The following is an 18,495-nucleotide window of genomic DNA, read 5'->3' as shown; positions in this document are numbered from 1 at the left end:
CAGAGCCTCGAGGAGGGGACAGAGCCTCGCTGTCCACAGAGTGACGACACCATAGCAACTGCAACACCAGAAAGGCCACTTTGTTGCAAATATGCCCCTTAAGGGGACCATAGTGAACATCATCCAATTACCTGCATCATATTTGGCTCACTATAGCAGGAGAATAGATAGGCTGCAGAGTCAGCTACTGTAGACAGACACAGATAATCACCCCTCTAGCTGCTGACAAATGACTTGTCTTAAAAGAGTGCAATGCAAATAATAATTATTATTATTATTGCAGATATTATTATTACTGCCTGTAGTATTATTATTATTATTATTATTATTATTATTATTATTATTATTATTATTATTATTATTATTATTATTATTATTATTATTATTATTATTATTATTATTATTATTTCATTATTATTTCATTATTATATCATTATTATCATTATTATCATTATTATTATTATTATTATTATTATTATTATTATTATTATTATTATTATTATTATTATTATTATTATTATTATTATTATTATTATTATTATTACTGCCAGTATTCTTATTCATATTATAATTATTACTACTGCCGGTATTATTATTAGTAGTAGTAGTAGTAGTATTATTACTGCAGGTATTATTATTATTATTATTATCATTATTACTGCCGGTATTATTATTCATATTATAATTATTACTACTGCCGATATTATTATTATTAGTAGTAGTATTATTACTACAGGTATTATTATTACTATTATCATTATTACTGCCGGTATTATTATTATTATTATTATTATCTCCCAACATTTCAATTGACTAATTCTATAGATAGGCTGTAGAGTGGGCTACTGCAGGTAGACACAGATAATCACCTCCAGCTGCTGGATCACAGGATGTGTCAGAGTGTGTGTCTGAGCGGGCCCCGTCTTGGCGGATAATCCCGGCGGACGGACACATCTGCTGTGCAGACACAAGAAATAGCATGTCAATTAAATCATCCTCACTGTAAACCCCGACTAGGTATCAGTGCTAGACTCTCACGGCTCAGCCGCTGAGGTGACGAACACCGAGGCAGCCTCAGCCCACCATAGCCCACTCATTCTCTGAGCCGTACACTCACTCTCTCAATATTGTCCTGGTTATTTCTCATTTAAATGTACATAGATTAGATTCGATTCAAATGTATTGTACAATGAAAAGAAGTTTGCCATCCAACCAGAGTGAGTTGAGTGACTGGAGTCACTCAACTCACACACACACAGTCAGCATCTACCCAGGGCAGCTGCCACGGTTGCACAGAGAGAGACGGTTCATAAATGCTACACCATGCTCAGTCAAACAAAACAGACACATCCAGAACAAACAAAAGGCATAAATAACCCAGGCTTCTCTGAGTCAAACAACAGTCTTCTGCACGTGGCTTAGCATCCCTACAGCCAGCATCTGCCTCAACAGGCCTGATCGGGGGGCTTAGTAGCCTGACACGTCAGACCCATCACCCATGGAACGTACGCAAGCTAGCCTGACACGTCAGACCCATGGAACGTATGCAAGCTAGCCTGACACGTCAGACCCATGGAACGTACGCAAGCTAGTCTGACATGTTAGACCCATGGAACGTACGCAAGCTAGCCTGACATGTTAGATCCATGGAACGTAGGCAGGCTAGTCTGACATGTTAGACCCATGGAATGTACCCATGGAATGGTAGTAAGTCATACTGGCCTGCAGCGTAACTATAAGAGAGGTAAGGGATATGTACACATATAGATATATCTACAGATATGTAAAAATGATTATATGCAGGTATGTACAGACAGATATATGGATAGAGATATATACGGTAAGAATAAAACGGTCTATATAGTATTATTGTACATGCTATCATACAGAGTTATATGCAGGTGTATAAGTAGGTATATAGAAGGATTATATGCACATACATTCAGACAGATATATATATATATATCTGCAGTAAATATAAATATACTGTATGGTATATATACAGCACTATTGTACATGCTATCAGAGTTATATGGGTAGACTATAGTATGAGGTAGGTAGTTATGATTATAGTTATAGGTATAAAATATATATATGAGTACCAGTGGCGTCGCGTGGGTAAAATAACAGGGGAAGCCAAAAAAAATTATAAAAAAAAAAATTGTTAAATATTTTTATTATTATTATTATTTTTATTTTTATTTTTTTTTAGTCAAGCAGTCACCATGTACACTACAGTATGGCTCGGCGGCCAGTCAAACGAGTTTATTCCACGCTTTCTGTTTTCCTTTTCTAAGCATTTTAGGGGCTACATGTGAATGAGTAAAGGTTGCGGGACGCCCAGATGTTTCCACGATAGAAAGCTTGCGTGGATCCCATAATAGGCTCACTTAATACAGCGTTTTTAAAATCACGCGACATTTTCAGGGTCGCGAGCCGACCTTTTCCCCTCGTTTTCGATGATGGAAGTGATTTAGGAAAAGCTTCGGCACGCCGAGAGGTCCCCGTGGATTTAATCTCGCGAGGATCGGGGCAATATTCGGCCCGTGGGAACAGTTACGGGTTAATACAATGTTCAGAGTGCAGAGTGTTTTCCTCTCAGCCCCGTTTTAAACTTTTAGGGTGTGGCAGTCAGCTCGAATCTGATTGGCTAGGATCGGATTTGGACTCTATAATGCTGGAAGCCTGGAGAAAGAGACCTACCTCCTGCCTCTCTCCTATACTAGCTGCAGTGAGCACAGTGAGTCTGACAGTGTGTTAGAGGGAGTGAGAAGGAGAAGAGGGAGACATAAAAAAAATAAAAATAAAAATTATAACACAGATGCACAGATGAAAAAGAATGTAAACTATATTAAAAAAAATATATATATTTTTTTCTTTTTTTTTCATATTTCATATTTGATATTAATTCATATTTTAATATTAGGGAGGCATGGCTTCCGTTGGCTTCCATAAGGATTCGCCACTGATGAGTACTACTGAGTAATCATGCTAATCAGACGTACAGTATGTACAGAGTTGTAGTATTAATATGTACAGTGATACAGGTATAAAGACACTATGGTAGTAAGTGATAATATCTAGAATACCCAGAGATAACTGGACTCCTGACACACTGCCAACCTCAACCCCCTACGGCAGGCCTCTCGCGGAGCTATTAGCTAGGAAGGATCAAGGACACATCCTCTCATTAACGCTCCACAGGCATTCTGCATGACAGACAACGAGGGCAGCGGTGGTTAAACGCCTTGTAAAACTGTTGACAGACGTATCGGCTCCATTGTTGATCTCCATTGTTCGGAATGTAATAGGAAGAATGCTCCTCGAGTACAAAAGGTAAAACGTCACCCATTGTGACATCACCGGCGACAAAAGACCCTGTACGGCGAATCCCGGCGGCCCGTTTGGCGACGACACAAAGCCGTCCGCGGGCCTGCTCGGAGCAGATAGTAATAGTCAAACACAGGCCAACCGTTACTCCGTTTAGAATCACAAAAGAATCTCGCGCGCTGATCAACGGTCAGCCCAGCCGGTGCCCGCAGGTGCCCAGCGCAGATAACAGCATGGTTAGCCAGCCTGCCACGCGGAGAGAAAAACACTGTGTTAACAATTTCTCTCTGCAACAAGAGAGGGCTGATAAATTAGGGAAAGGAACGGCCAACACACAGCTTTTCTGTGAAGATTAATCACGTTCTATTCCAGTGCCGGGGTTGGTTTAGTGATTACCTTACCCCTGACCCACATGTGAGGTTTAAAGCATGTGCGTTTGCTCCACCCCTCCGGCAGATCCAGGTGATAAATGGACGCGTGAGAAGCCCTCAGACTACCTGGATGAGTCAGCAGAGCTGGCGGACCGGGGAGGGGAGGACAACTCTGCCAGCGAGATCACGTACGGAGAGGTCGAGCAGCGCCTAGATCTGCTCCAGGAACACTTGAACAGGTAACAACAGTGGCAGCGAGATCACTCACCTAGCTACTTGTCTTTGCATAACAATAGCATAACAAAGAATGAGAAGAGCAAAACCTAAATGCAAGCCCTGTACCAATTGGTGGGGGTTTGCTTTAGCTGTGGAACCTCTCACTATGTGACAAAAGGTCCCGACTGGAAGGATGAGACATTTCTTAAGTTGTGCTTCAGAAGGAAACTGTCCTTCTGTAAACTGTAAGTTACATTGTTAATTTAGTTTGTATTTACTTTTCTAGTTTAAGTTAATTCAATTAAAGAAAGTGTAACTACAATATTGTATCTACAATTACATTTAAAACATTGTTTGTTTTCAACCATATCTGTTGACAATATAATTTATTTATATATTGAATGCTACATCCTGCTACCTTTTTCAGCTTCTCTATTTCAAGGCAATATTTACAAAAACTAAACTAAAACTAGTAATTTCCTATACAAACATGTTTCCTACTATTTATGCTCATTCTAATCATAATGCTGGTCGGAGCTGTACTGTGTGCACGCGAGGGAACATTTATTTGCATGCACGCGTGCACGTGGCATCATTAAAACAGCGTGCAACCACTGCATCACTGACTACCACACTACAGAAGGTTAGCCTGTCACTACCACACTACAGAAGGTTAACCTTTCACTACCACATTATAGAAGGTTAACCATCTGTAGTGTGGTAGTGAAAGGGTTAACCTTCTATAGTGTGGTAGTGAAAGGGTTAAAGAGGTAACATCAGTGGCAGTGCTTTACTTGAAGATTCCACATGTAGGCCTTTGAGGCTCAACCCTAAACTTAGCCAGTACATGTACGGTAAACGGTTACAGTTTAAAGTGGTAATCTGCACGTACAAATGTTTGGTTGTTTTGGCGACATCTATCTGTGATTAGCAGCCATTGCTGTTGTGGGTTTACTTTTTGCTTACCATTTTGAAGATTCTAAGTGACGACTGACTTTGTCTTCTGTTTATTCCAAATGCTGGTGTGATGTAAAATGCATCACTGGACAGATTATTTCCCCAGAAATGTCCTACCAGACACCAGGATTTAGAACTGCAAATGTAGCAAATGTAAAAGCGTTGATGAACTGGGCATAGGTGGATCTCAGTTGGCGTTAGAGGGTAGCAAAACTGACATTCATACTGTATGAAAATATTTGAGATTATTACTTGAATTTTTGCTGATTAGTCTTAGCACTGACAGATTGGGGGTCCCTAATATCTAAATCACTATTATGTCACAGTCACTTCAGTAGGAGGTCAAACGTTCTGCCGAAATGTAATCAAACAGGAGCTCCGCCCACAATGCTATTCAGAACGCAGTTTTGGCTCCTTACATTTTCAAGTCCCAGACGATACTTTCAGCTGGTAGAACAAACAACCACTCAGACTGTAGCCGACCTCTGTGCCACACAATAGTGTTTGTCGGTTGATGTTTTGTTCGAGAAATGCCTGTCAAAATGGCGTCTGCGTTTTTCTACTCCCCTTAAATAGGATTCAACAAGAAGGTTTTTGCATCTGAATGTTGCCCCAAGTCTCGACTACAACCGTGTGAAATCGGATCATTCTTTCCGTTTGGGACTTTTGAGTTTTTTTACCAAAAGGCGATTCTCGAAGTCAACTTCCTGTCTGTTGTTGCTACGCAAGAGTGGCGCGGGGGAAAGATTCACTCCCGGTACATTGTTTACGCTTCATTTAGTGCCAAAAACGGATCGGAAAGCGGCAAATTAAACTTAATCAAGGGTAATTTTCTTCAGTGCATCAAAATGCCAAAGAGCTGTTGTGTGACTTTTTGTACCAATAACAAAATCAAAACTCAAGTTTTATATAATATCAGTTGAGGCATCACGGAGGGAAAAGTGGCTGGCGGCTATCAAGAGGGCACACATATACGCAGACGGGAGGGTCGATCAAAGCAGACACTGGTGCCCCAAGTCAAATCATACGTATGTCTGCTCTATACCCATTTCATAACAGGTGAGAATAAGGAACAAATATTTATATCGTAAATTAATTATTGGCTGTGAGGCTGTAAACAGCAGATAAATGTTAGCTGCTAGCTACTTCGCCATATAGTCCATTCTCAGTGTATGTGCACTGGAGGCTTCAAGTAGCCTACATGCCTTTTTCATGTTTATATGTTACCACTATTTAAAAACGGAGCTCACTTTTGCTTGTACACACCTGTTGGTTGTCCCCTAAATTAAGATGGTGGCGGTCTCGTGACTTCAGAGTGTCTTTGAGAATGGGTGTGTCGTCACCTATTAGGAATTCAATGCGGCCAAAGCATCGCAAGCGTTCTCAATATCTCACACTGCTATTTTACAATCCTCTCGCTCTGCTATTTACAATCCCCTCAGAGCTCAAAAGGTTGTTTTCCATGATCGATGGCTTATAGCGGGGTCAAGTGATTACAGGAAGTGGCTGTAACAAAATTATTCTCTTTATTTTGCCACTAAAAACTAATATATTTGTTTTAATGTTGTAGAGTAATTTAAATAAATATTGGCTCTACCAATATCTTCTTTTAAAATATATTTCCGGTAACGACAGCAAAGCGTTTGACCTCCTTGACTCCAGTGATGCCGACTCATTGCTCTTACTTCAGTGTCTAACAGTGGATGTGATTTTCTCAGTGCATATCACGCCTCGAGGGGTGAAAGAAGAAGAGCGGCAGAAAAAAAACGGGGGAAAAAAACGTCTCGAATCTCAAACAGACAACAGTGAACCGACAGATGTCAGAGAAACGCAGCCTGAAGCGAGAGGCTGTGAAACCAAGAGAGAAATGTCAGAACGCACTAAGCTTAAAAGTAAACGCAGCCCGACGTCCCCATCGCGACATGCAGATAGATAGGCTGCACGTCCGGCGTGGAACTCGTTACCAAAGGGTTAACCCTTTCATTGCCACAATACAGAAGGTTAACCCTCTGTAGTGTGGTAGTGAAAGGGTTAATACATCTGAGTTTCTGTTGTCATCCCCCCCCCCCAGCGATAACAACACACCTGCAGCCAGCAGGCCTCGGCGCAGCCAGACAGACAGACGCACAGCGGGTGGTATTTTTAGCAGGAATTATCACGGAGGACGAGAGACAAACACACTGGAGGCTCTGCCGCATCACCGGGCTCCGCTTTTCCATCTCACAGAAGACATTTTATCCTGGCGTACTCTGCCTGACCCTGGTCCCTCACAGCAGGAGCAAACTAATGTGTCGAGGCTCAGCCAACGCTAACCCCCCCTGTCCCTGCCCCCGCCTAGCCCCCCCCCCGCCCCTGCCCCCGCCTCGGATGAAGTGCTTCCGCCCAAAATTTCCACCAGAAAGAAAGAAATGCTGGTACGGCATTCGCTTTAAACCAAGCCAGATCGATCCTTGGTCCTGTCCTATTTTATTATTACATTTCCTTTTTCATGTTATGTTGTACTTACTTATTTTAATTTAGTTGATGTATTCCATTTTATTCTAGTCTACCTCGTCTGTTAATGTCGATGCACCAAACGACCAAAACAAATCCCATGTACGTGCAAACGTACTTATAAATAAAGACCTTTCTGATTCTGATAATAATAATAACTTTATTTGTATCGCACTTTTCATACAGAAATTGCAGTTCAAAGTGCTTCACAGCAGTAAAAAGATAGAGGCATAAGCGAGCATAAAAAAGATAGAGAGGTAGCAAGGTAAGGTAGTACCAGTAACAGTAGGTAAGGGATATGTACAGTTATAGATATAATATCTACATATATGTAAAAAGGATTATATGCAGGTAAAACTATATGACAAAATGTGTGTATTTCTCAATAGTCATGACTTGAGAAACAGTAAGGTAAACCAAGAATAACATGAACCAGACGATGTATCTGAAAAGCACTATGGGCAATTTTAAGATTATTCAGCATTAACACACCTTGCCTGATCAGTCCTAAATATAGCGCCCATTGAAATCTAGCCATAATTAGAGTGAGTGAAATCGTGTGAGTCAGTCATTTCCTCAATAAACGTGGAATTCACCCCCCACCCCCCACACTGAATATTCATTATCACTTCTAGAGCAGTTGCATTAGTCTACTATGACGGGAAAAACAGCTGACAAGATGTGCTAAACCAGTTGTACAGTAAATGACCAAGTATGGCTTTGTCAGTATTCCAATGTACAGTGTACAGTGTCCCCCACCCACCCCCTCTCTGGTCTGCATCCCCTTAACAATTGTGTGTATTGAGCCGTACTGTATTCCCATTCTGCAATCTGTTAATAAAGTTTTCAATCAATCAATCAATTTCAATGCTCCCGAGCAGTCACCACCCTGTCACCTGGTGTCAAAGAACACAAGCTCCCCCTGGTGGTCAGTGAAGCACACTCGCGTAGAAAGTTGAATGGACTGCATTTTTCTTTTTGTCAGTGAGTCTTCATCTACTTACTACAACCCCCCTGTAGTATCAGTATTGGCTAAACGTTTTTTTTGTGATTACAAATGTTTTATTTATTGCAGCAAGATTACACAAAAAAATTAAGTTAACTTTTATGCAAAGAAAACGAATAAACAAACATTAAAATGATACAATAAAGATTTAAATAAGTAGAGAGAAAAAGTAGAACTGCTGTCAGCCCAGCAAGGAGAGTTAGTGTTTCCAGAGCAGAGCTACCAGCTTCTCCACTGCCGTCAGCCCAGCAAGGAGAGTTAGTGTTTCCAGAGCAGAGCTACCAGCTTCTCCACTGCCGTCAGCCCAGCAAGGAGAGTTAGTGTTTCCAGAGCAGAGCTACCAGCTTCTTCACTGCCGTCAGCCCAGCAAGGATAATTCTGTGACAGGGCTGATCATTTCTGTCCGTCCGTCCGTCCGTCTGTCCGTCTGTCCGTCTGTCCGTCTGTCCGTCTGTCCGTCTGTCCGTCTGTCCGTCTGTCTGTCTGTCTGTCTGTCTGTCTGTCTGTCCTGTCCGTCTGTCCGTCTGTCCGTCCGTCCGTCCGTCTGTCCGTCTGTCTGTCTGTCTGTCTGTCTGTCTGTCTGTCTGTCTGTCTGTCTGTCTGTGTCTCTGTCTCTCTGTCCGTCCCCACCAGGTTGGAGTCTCAGATGACGACAGACATCCACACCATCCTGCAGCTGCTCCAGAGACAGTGCAGCGTGGGCCCTCCGGCCTACAGCACTGTGACGGCCACTCCAGACTACCAGAAGCCCGGGCTGAAGGCCCAGCCGGCCGCTCCGACCGCCAGGCGCTTCCTCGGCCACACAGCAACTAGAGTGAGCAGTCGTGCCCCTTTTGAGGCTGCTGTAAGTGGTATTTATTTGTTAAGATAAGTGTTAAATAGCTCTACATTCTGACAGCCATCACTGATATATAGTGTCTGGTCAGTAACATGGGTCTTCCAGTCCCTCCACTCTGCAGTAAACACAAAATAAATATTCTGGTATCCTGTTCTCACTTTATCCAATCAGGAGAGAGAACCCTAGATATTTTTACTTATTTCAAGAAATCTTGCCAATTTGTTTACTGCACTAGTAGATTATTTTACTTGTTTCAAGGACTTTTTAATAGCAGCCTGACAGGTTAGCCATAACACTGATGAAGGAACCATAGTTCCGAAACATGTATGTTTCTATTTCAGGCTGCCATTAAAAATTTATGAACCTGAGAGTGCTGGTCCAGCTTTCCTGCTTTCTTCAATTCAACTTTATGGGATTACAGCAGCCAGTGTCAGACTTTGAGAGCGCGTCTAACTTGACAACTTGTTTCAAGGACAAATTAGCTTAAAATGTATTTCTTTATTTATCATTTTTGTCAGACCATTTTTGCAGTCTGGAGTTCTCTCTCCTGATTGGATAAAGTGGGAACGGGATACCAGGAAATATATTTTATGTTTACTGCAGAGCAGAAGGACTGAGAGACTCATGTTACTGACCAGACACTATATCAGTGGTGGGTGTAGAGCTATTATTTTAACAAACAAATAAATACCATTTACAGCACCTTTATGTTTTGTAGCAGTAGTGGTGATTTTGGTTCTATGTCCCTGTTGTGCAGTAAACCTGACAAACAAAGCCCAAAACAGTGGTTTTGTACTGCTTCAGAAGGCAAGGCCAATGCCACGCCCAATCTGCAAAGGCAAGGCCACACCCATTCTGCAAAGGCAAGGCCACGCCCATTCTGTACTGCTTCAGAAGGCAAGGCCACTCCCAATCTGCAAAGGCAAGGCCACGCCCATTCTGTACTGCTTCAGAAGGCAAGGCCACTCCCAATCTGCAAAGGCAAGGCCACGCCCATTCTGTACTGCTTCAGAAGGCAAGGCCACTCCCAATCTGCAAAGGCAAGGCCACGCCCATTCTGTACTGCTTCAGAAGGCAAGGCCACTCCCAATCTGCAAAGGCAAGGCCACGCCCATTCTGTACTGCTTCAGAAGGCAAGGCCACTCCCAATCTGCAAAGGCAAGGCCACGCCCATTCTGCAAAGGCAAGGCCACACCCATTCTGCAAAGACAAGGCCACACCCATTCTGCAAAGGCAAGGCCACACCCATGCACACAAATCCCAGGAGGAGGAACGGGATTAAAATGAGAATTCCACTCAATATGCGATTTACAACGTACTGTATGCCTCACATTCACACATTCACGGCGGAGGCGACCATGCAAGGTGCCGACCTGCTCATCGGGAGCAGTTAGGGGTTAAGTGTCTCGCTCAAGGACACTTCAACACATTGCCCGGGAATCAAACGGGGAACCTTTTGATTACCAGACGACCGCTCTACCTCCTGAGCTACTGTTGTCTCGCCAATCTGGTGTTTAGATTTAAATTTTGCTTTGAGTTTGATGTTGCTTTGAGGTGAAATGTCCCTGTTACCTTCACCCATGCTGGAGTTATCCTTCAACAGAACGGACTTGGCATATTGTCATAGTAATAGTGGATGAATGAAAAGTTGTTCAGCAGTTAGGGTACCTTATGTATACTGTACCTGTGTATACTGTATACTTTACTTACTCATAGTATATATATTCAGATTCTAAGTGTTATTGACTTTTTATTGTAAAGTATAATATAACTGATACAGACCCTCATCTGCACCTCTGATCATTAAACTTCTTACTTGCTCATGTGCTTATATTCAGAGTTAATTATATTCTTTACACTGCTTATTTTGATCTTTACTATAATTATATTGCCTATATTGTCTTTCTACTATTACCCTGCCCATACCAGTACCTCCCCTCCCCCTCCCCCATGACGCCTGCATGTCCCCCATGAAAATGAACTGATTAAGACACTTGGACACTTGGATTAATGCATTCAGTCATTTGGACGGAGTTGTTAAAACTCACTCCACTCAAATCAATAGAGTTAAAATGCACTCTACTCAAAATCAAATTTAAATCGACGTGGGAAATGTTGCCAGTCAGTCAGCCAAAACAAATTCCTGGACGACTCCAAGGTCGAACTGAGAGCTGCTGGAGTCAAAGGCCCTCTTGGAGATAAGAGTGGCATGCGGACCCCCCACCCCCAGCCCCCTCCCCCCATCCCCCCTCCTACGTGTATGCCCTGCGCCTTACGTTGCCAAAGTGACTGTCTCATCGCCAAGCTCACCCCCCTATGACGGCAACTGTAGTCATCTCTACCATCCCCACCCCCTCCGGTCCTGCAACTGTGATTCCGGAAAAGCTCTCCTTCCTCCCCCCCACCGCCCCCTCCCCTCAGGGTGCTCCGAGATACACAGACTCAAGGCTAGTTTAACATGTCTCAACAAATGCGCATGTTTGTATTAATTAATGATTGTGCCATTATTGCTATCAAATGTAATGATTGTGAAATATTTCTGTAATGAGTTGTATGTGTATGTATCAAGCATCCTTGACTTCCAGGGACAACGATGTAAATAAGTCATTGGCTTTTTCATTCCTATCCTTGACAAAAGCAAATATGTGATGTAATGATCTGTATATGTTTTGTTGTCTAAATAAATATCTACCTACCTACCTACCTATCACTAAAGGAATATCTTATCTCATCTTATCTTAGTGTCGCGACAGCTTACCTGGGTGTGTTCCTCGTCTGTCCTCTTCAGGGTCCTGGGCTCAGCGTGGAGAGGAGGACCCACCAGGAATCCAAAGACACTCTGTTGAGCTCGGCTCACACCAACGCACCCGTAGAAGACGGCCTTACAGAGCTGCTTGTACAAAGACACACACAGCCACAACAACAACAACAACAGACAATAGCACATCAACGATCTGAATTGATCCTTCTTCCAGTTGAAACCTTGTCCTCCCCCCTGCCCTCCGATTCCGACCTGGACCCCAGCGTGCTCCAAACACCCGCCTCCGGCCCAGGACCTCCTCAGCCATAGGCCCCTGCAGCACTCAGTCAAGTGTTCTTATATAAGTGTTGTCATGCATTACTCTAGTGACAGCGGTTTATCAGCATGCTTGCACAGGACATCTTTAATGTTGATTTGCAATTGCTTGATAATAGTTACGTTTTTTCTTATTACACACATTGAATAAGGACTGTTTCAATACTTAATAACGAAGTAATAACAGCATTATTATGCAGGCGTGAGGACAGTTTTCGCGGGTCTTTTTTGCGGTTTGCCTGTCTTCTCTGAAGAGTGACTCAGGGTATACTGGACTATTGCACTGCAATACACAAAGTAAATTATTCAGTACTTTTTCTTCCTTAAAAACGATGTGCATTATTACTGCAGCCGTGTACATGTACGTGTAACCTCAGTGTTCCGGTGAACTGGAGCCGTGTACATGTACCCGTACCCCTCGATGTTCCAGGGAACTGCAGCTGTGTACATGTACAGTACGTGTACCCCTCGATGTTCCAGGGAACTGCAGCCGTGTACATGTACAGTACGTGTACCCCTCGATGTTCCAGGGAACTGCAGCCGTGTACATGTACAGTACGTGTACCCCTCGATGTTCCAGGGAACTGCAGCTGTGTACATGTACGTGTATACCCTCGGTGTTCCAGCGAACGGGACAGAGCTGCTTGTCCAGGCTGACACGCATGCTTGTGTTTTCTGTTGCATGTTATTCCAGAGTTAAGCCTCTGACAAGCAAGTGTGACGTTGGCATTTCTACAAGGCAGTATATGTCGTTTTATATTTTTAGTGTTTCTACTATTTTGCACTGCTTTGTTTGGCCCAGAACGTAGCCGTTACTGTGTAAAAAAAAATAAGTCCAAATACATTGCTTCTTTTTCTTCTGTCACGTTAGGATGCAATTACATTCTTTGTGTGTATAATTGGAACCACATATCGCTAGCACACAAACAGTCCCACAGGTAAGGTGGGGTATTGTGCCTATAACCATATCCAAATACTGAATCAGTATGGAATATTCATGTAGCAGTAACCGTGACATCACTGAGATCATAATGCTTTCTCCTCTATTGGTTTCATATAGATGGTGCACATTAGAGAATATATTGTAACAGACTGAAAAATTATATATGTAAATGTTTTTTTCTTCTAGTGATTGAGAAGTACAATAGGAAATGAGAGTGTAATGAAATAACAGCACGTAGGTTTAAGCTGTTGGAGCAATAAACTGTTAAACCACTGAGTTTTGAGTGGCTTAACTTTTTCACTCAAATGATTAAAAAGGAAACATCACATCTGAAGAGAGGCCTGGTAACACACCGTCAACAGAAAATGCATAAAGTACTTCATCGACAACAGGAAAAAAGGTACATAATGTATGTTATCTATATATATATAAGTAATATATTTATGTTTCGTATCAGCAAAATTCCAAAAAGAAAAGCATGATTGGGAGTCAAACTAACAATGCTTGTGGTGGCGGACGAGAGCAGGCCACTGACCCTGAGGCAAACACAGCAATATTAGGATGATACAAAGTTAGGGTTAGTTTAAGATAACAGTGTGGTTGTGGTTAAGGTTAGGGTTATGGTTAGTGTAAGGTAACAGTGTGATTTAGGTTAGGGTTATGGTTTGGGTTAGTTTAAGATAACAGTGTGGTTACGGTTAGGGTTTGTTTAAGATAAGAGTGTGGTTGTAAGAACGCTCTAGTGGCAAAGAATACGCCCAACATGTTAAACTCTAAATCTGATTGGTTAAAGAATGTCACAATCAACAACCTCACCCCATCATATAGCTGAATTTTACCCGGAGACTGCACAGCTGGACAATCTGATTGGATAAAAGCTCAACTATTATGAATTTATGAGCTCAACTGGAAGCAGCGCAAATGAGGGAGAGAGCAATGGAATTGTGTTATTAAAATTATGTGAACAAACTTTGTAAAATACATATACCATTAATGAAGATATACAACATATAATTTTCTGATTCTGACAATCTAGGTTTAGGTTTAGGTTTAGGTTTACTTTATTTGATCAAGGGGGACAGCGTACATTAATAAAACATTTTACAAATGTAAATGCACCCAATTTTAGCCAAAAGGCTAATTTCCATTGGCAGTCCCCCTGCCAGAAAGTACAGGCAAAAAAAAATCCTGTGTGAAAAAGGGTTAGCAATACAAACAGAATAAAATCAAGATAAATAACATTAGAATAAAAACACAAAAGCACATAGACATATGATAGGGATACAAGTCACAATACAGTCATGGACACAAGGACAGAGCACATCATGACATATTAAAAGACCCAGAGAGACAAACGCACCATATCCACACACACACACACACACACACACACACACACACACACACACACACACACACACACACACACACACACACACACACACACACACACACACACACACACACACACACACACACACACACACACACACACACACACACACACACACACACACACACACACACACACACACACACACACACACACACACACACCAAATGTGAGGAATTTCTGTCCTTTTTCTGTGAGAAAGTGAATAAAATCAGAAGAAATATCCCACCCCCCACTCAGGACCTAGCTGGGATGCACATCCCCGCCCACCTCCTCAAGGAGGTGTTCCACACAGTCGGTCCACACATCCTCTCTATCATCAACAGCTCACTGGCTACTGCTACAGTTCCATCCACCTTTAAACATGCAGTAGTCCAGCCCCTCCTTAACCTGTTAAGCCCTGCTTTTCTTTATCATAAATCTATCAATAGAGACCGTAGTAGATCCCCAATTATCATATCATGGGGTATCATTGGAAAGCCACACGCATTGGCTACAACCCTGTGCAAAATGTTTCGAGATTGCCAAATGATTGACGGAGCTAGAGCCCCCGGAGGTCGGGGGTGGTAATGTGTACTTTGGCGCACGCCTCACATATCGGCATGTAACTCGAGAACCGCTGAGCGGATTTTGTCACCTGAAAGGGCAATTGACAGGCAACAAATAGGGCTATAATTATCTATATATTGTATTAAAAGAAATGCACACCCGAGCCGCTAGAGGTCAGCAAAATGGCGCATCGCGAATCATACTCATGAGGATGTTACGAGGTAATGTTTTTATTTAAAAAAAAAAATTGCCAAGAGTAAAGACCATAACCCTATCAAAACAGCAGTCAAAGTGTATATTTTCATTTTTACCAATGTTTTGTAAGATTTACCGAAAATAATTGTGCGGTCAGGTGGCGTAGCGGAGATTGCGCTCGTCACCAATGCAGGAGACGCTGGGTTCGAGCCCAGCTCTCTGCGTTGCTACCAGCTTGGCTGGCCGTTCATACTAATACAATTTGTTATGGTTTGTAACCGACCCCAATCGCACAACACAAGACAGGTATGAGAGTAAGCCAAAACAGGGCAAATATTTATTATAGAACAAAAAGCGGCACAGTCCCTTTAAGGGAAAACACAAAAACACTAGAGTCAAGGAAATATGGAAAATGCGGCACTGTGCCTTTAAGAGGCGAACAGGCTAAGGGACTAAGGCTAAGGACCAGGGCTAAGTGTCAGGGCCAGGAACAGGGGCACTGGAGAGGGGGACAGGGACAGAGGCCCGGAGAGGCGGGCTGGAGACAGGGACAGAGAACAGGGTTAAGGCCTTGGACAGGGCGAGGGCCAGAGCTGCTTACAGGGATGAGGACAGGGTTCCGACGGCGGAGGCCTGGCACAGGGACAGGGGCCCGACAGCGGAGGCCTGGCACGGGAACAGGGGCCCGACGGCGGAGGCCTGGCACGGGGACAGGGGCCCGACGGCGGGGGCCTGGCACGGGAACGGGCCCGACAGCGGGGCCTGGCACGGAGATCCTCCTCCTCCTCTTCGGATGCTGCAGACGGGCAGCGCAGAACAAAGGGGGTCCCAGGGGACCGGGATGGGAACACGCCGTCCTCCCGTGGAATACTAGGGAGCGACGACGAGCCTGGGTTCAAGAGGAACGGGATGGGCACACGCCGTCCTCCCGTGGAATACTAGGGAGCGACGATGAGCCTCACCCCCAGGAACGAGGATCACGAAGAGACGCCTTCCTCCCGTGGAATCGGGAGCGATGACGAGCCGGCTTGACGTCTGGAGTGGGAACACTGGAAAACCTCCCGTAGAGAATTAGAGAGCGAAGACGGTGTCCCACTCCAGGCAAACGGCGACAGGTGGTGATGGCTGGCACGTCGTCTCACGCCGGAGACGCGGCAGGTGATGGTAACGTACAGGATGGTAACGTACAGAACTCCATGAACACAGAGTGTACACAGATACAGAACGAACACAGAGTCCAGAACACAGAACGACCCGACAAGGACTGGAGGGGAGTCTGCAACCTATGTACTCTCCCGAGGTGATTGCAAACTCCCAACAGGTCCGTGAAGGTAGAGGATCAAGGATGTCCAAGGGTGGGGGCTGGTGAAGAGTAGAGGAGAGTAAATCATCGCAAGGGTGGGGGCTGGTGAAGAGTAGAGGAGAGTAGACAGGGAAAACACAGGAAAAAGGTCCAGGGACAGGCGAATCCTCACACAATTGGCAGTATTAGGGGGTGGGAAAGCTGGCGGGTGGGAATCTGGCGTTGTGGACAGCGACGCCTACAGGTCAGGTCTCGGCGCTTGCTAAGCGGGGCAGGACTTGGTGGAGATAGCGTGCCCTCCCATGCGTTACACTTCACCAATGAGAGTCCTCGCTGCCAAGTGAAAAGAGCGTCACTGGCTGGACGGCGCACATCTCGGAGGAAGCATGCGTTCGACATCAGGACACCCTTGTACTGACTTGTGGGAGAACATGTGAACAACAACCAGGTAGGGGAGGGGGGGAATTGGCACAACCACTAATTGGGACGGGGAGAAAATCAGAGAAAAATAGGAGAAAGAGAAGGTTAAAAAAAGATAAAAAGATTTACAGAAAATAAGAATTTATCGGAAAAATGCTAATTATATCAATTTTATCATAAAACCGTGAGGAAATGACTAAATCCAGATTTAACCCTGCCATTGGAAAGAGGAGCCTTTTCCCTATCCATAGATGTATGATTTGGCCATAATAAGGTCAAGGTCAAGTTCGAGGTCAAATATGAATTTATTATTAAAATCGATTATCATTTATTACTGTATCTACAAATCCTTCTGTTTAATCATCTTCCCTTTATTCATTTGCTTAGATTTTTTGTACACTTGATCTCAATAAGGTGGTGAATGAGCTCAGTGAGCAAGCTCTGTTTGCTCACAATTGTAACAGTGTTATTCACCGGCACAGATGTAAAAAAATATCATCATTTATATTCTCCTTTTTTTCATTACAATTTACTCAAGCCTAGTAACAGACACAATATTTCTGACACTGGGAATACATACCCCCAGGTCCCTAGATCTTCCTAGAACATGCAAATTGACCTTGTAGAAGTGGAGCAATCTTCCATTTACTTAGGCATGTACCTTTAGGCGAAATTTCTTAAAGTAGGGCTACAGCCCCTCCTTAAAAAACCCAGCTTAGACCCCACCCTTCTCAGCAACTATAGACCAATATCCAAATTACCATTACTGTCCAAACTACTGGAAAAAGCTGTCCTCACTCAACTGCTCCCCTACCTCCACCAAAACAACATTCTGGAGAAATTCCAGTCCGGCTTCCGGGCTGGCCACATCACTGAGTCCGCCCTCGTAAAAGTACTGAACGATTTACTCCTCATCACCGACTCTGGGAAATGTGCTGCACTGGTCCTCCTCGACCTAAGTGCAGCCTTCGACACGATCGACCACACCATCCTCATCAACCGCCTCCAGCAGGGGGCGGGCATCACAAACACCGCCCTGGCTTGGTTCAGGTCCTACCTGGAAAACAGAACCTTCTCAGTGAACCTAACAAACTGCTCCTCCCAGAAAGCAAACCTCACCCACGGAGTCCCACAGGATTCAAACCTGGCTCCCATTATCTTCAACCTCTACATGCTCCTCCTCAGTCAAATCATCACCTGACACAACATCTCATTCCACTGCTATGCCGATGATACACAGATCTACTTACCACTCACCACAGATGACCCCTCTGGATTAACCCGACTGTTCTGAAGGTCCAGATTAACACTGAAAGTCTGCGTTTATTATTTTGTATAACTTATATATTGTTTATATATATAAGATATATATCTTTACGTCATCTGTTTGCCTAACAGTATTCAT

The 18,495-nt window shown here is 43.6% G+C and overlaps 1 protein-coding gene across 1 annotated transcript in view; it reads left to right on the top strand.

The window, feature by feature from the left end:
• The window catches only part of kcnh7 (potassium voltage-gated channel subfamily H member 7), a gene marked incomplete at both ends in the record, with an annotated part of 441,898 nt that extends 423,607 nt beyond the window's left edge, over window positions 1-18,291 (top strand). Inside the window, 4 exons of the mRNA XM_084311424.1 lie at window positions 3,787-3,940; window positions 9,007-9,217; window positions 12,000-12,107; window positions 17,938-18,291. Coding sequence (XP_084167550.1) covers window positions 3,787-3,940; window positions 9,007-9,217; window positions 12,000-12,107; window positions 17,938-18,291 — 827 coding nt within the window. The remainder of the gene's footprint in view (window positions 1-3,786; window positions 3,941-9,006; window positions 9,218-11,999; window positions 12,108-17,937) is intronic.
• Window positions 18,292-18,495: the final 204 nt, after the last annotated feature.

This window comes from Notolepis coatsorum, assembly GCF_963971535.1.
Source record: "Notolepis coatsorum genome assembly, chromosome: 3".
In the NCBI taxonomy this organism is placed as follows: domain Eukaryota; kingdom Metazoa; phylum Chordata; class Actinopteri; order Aulopiformes; family Paralepididae; genus Notolepis; species Notolepis coatsorum.
This window is presented reverse-complemented; position numbering and strand designations above follow the sequence as displayed.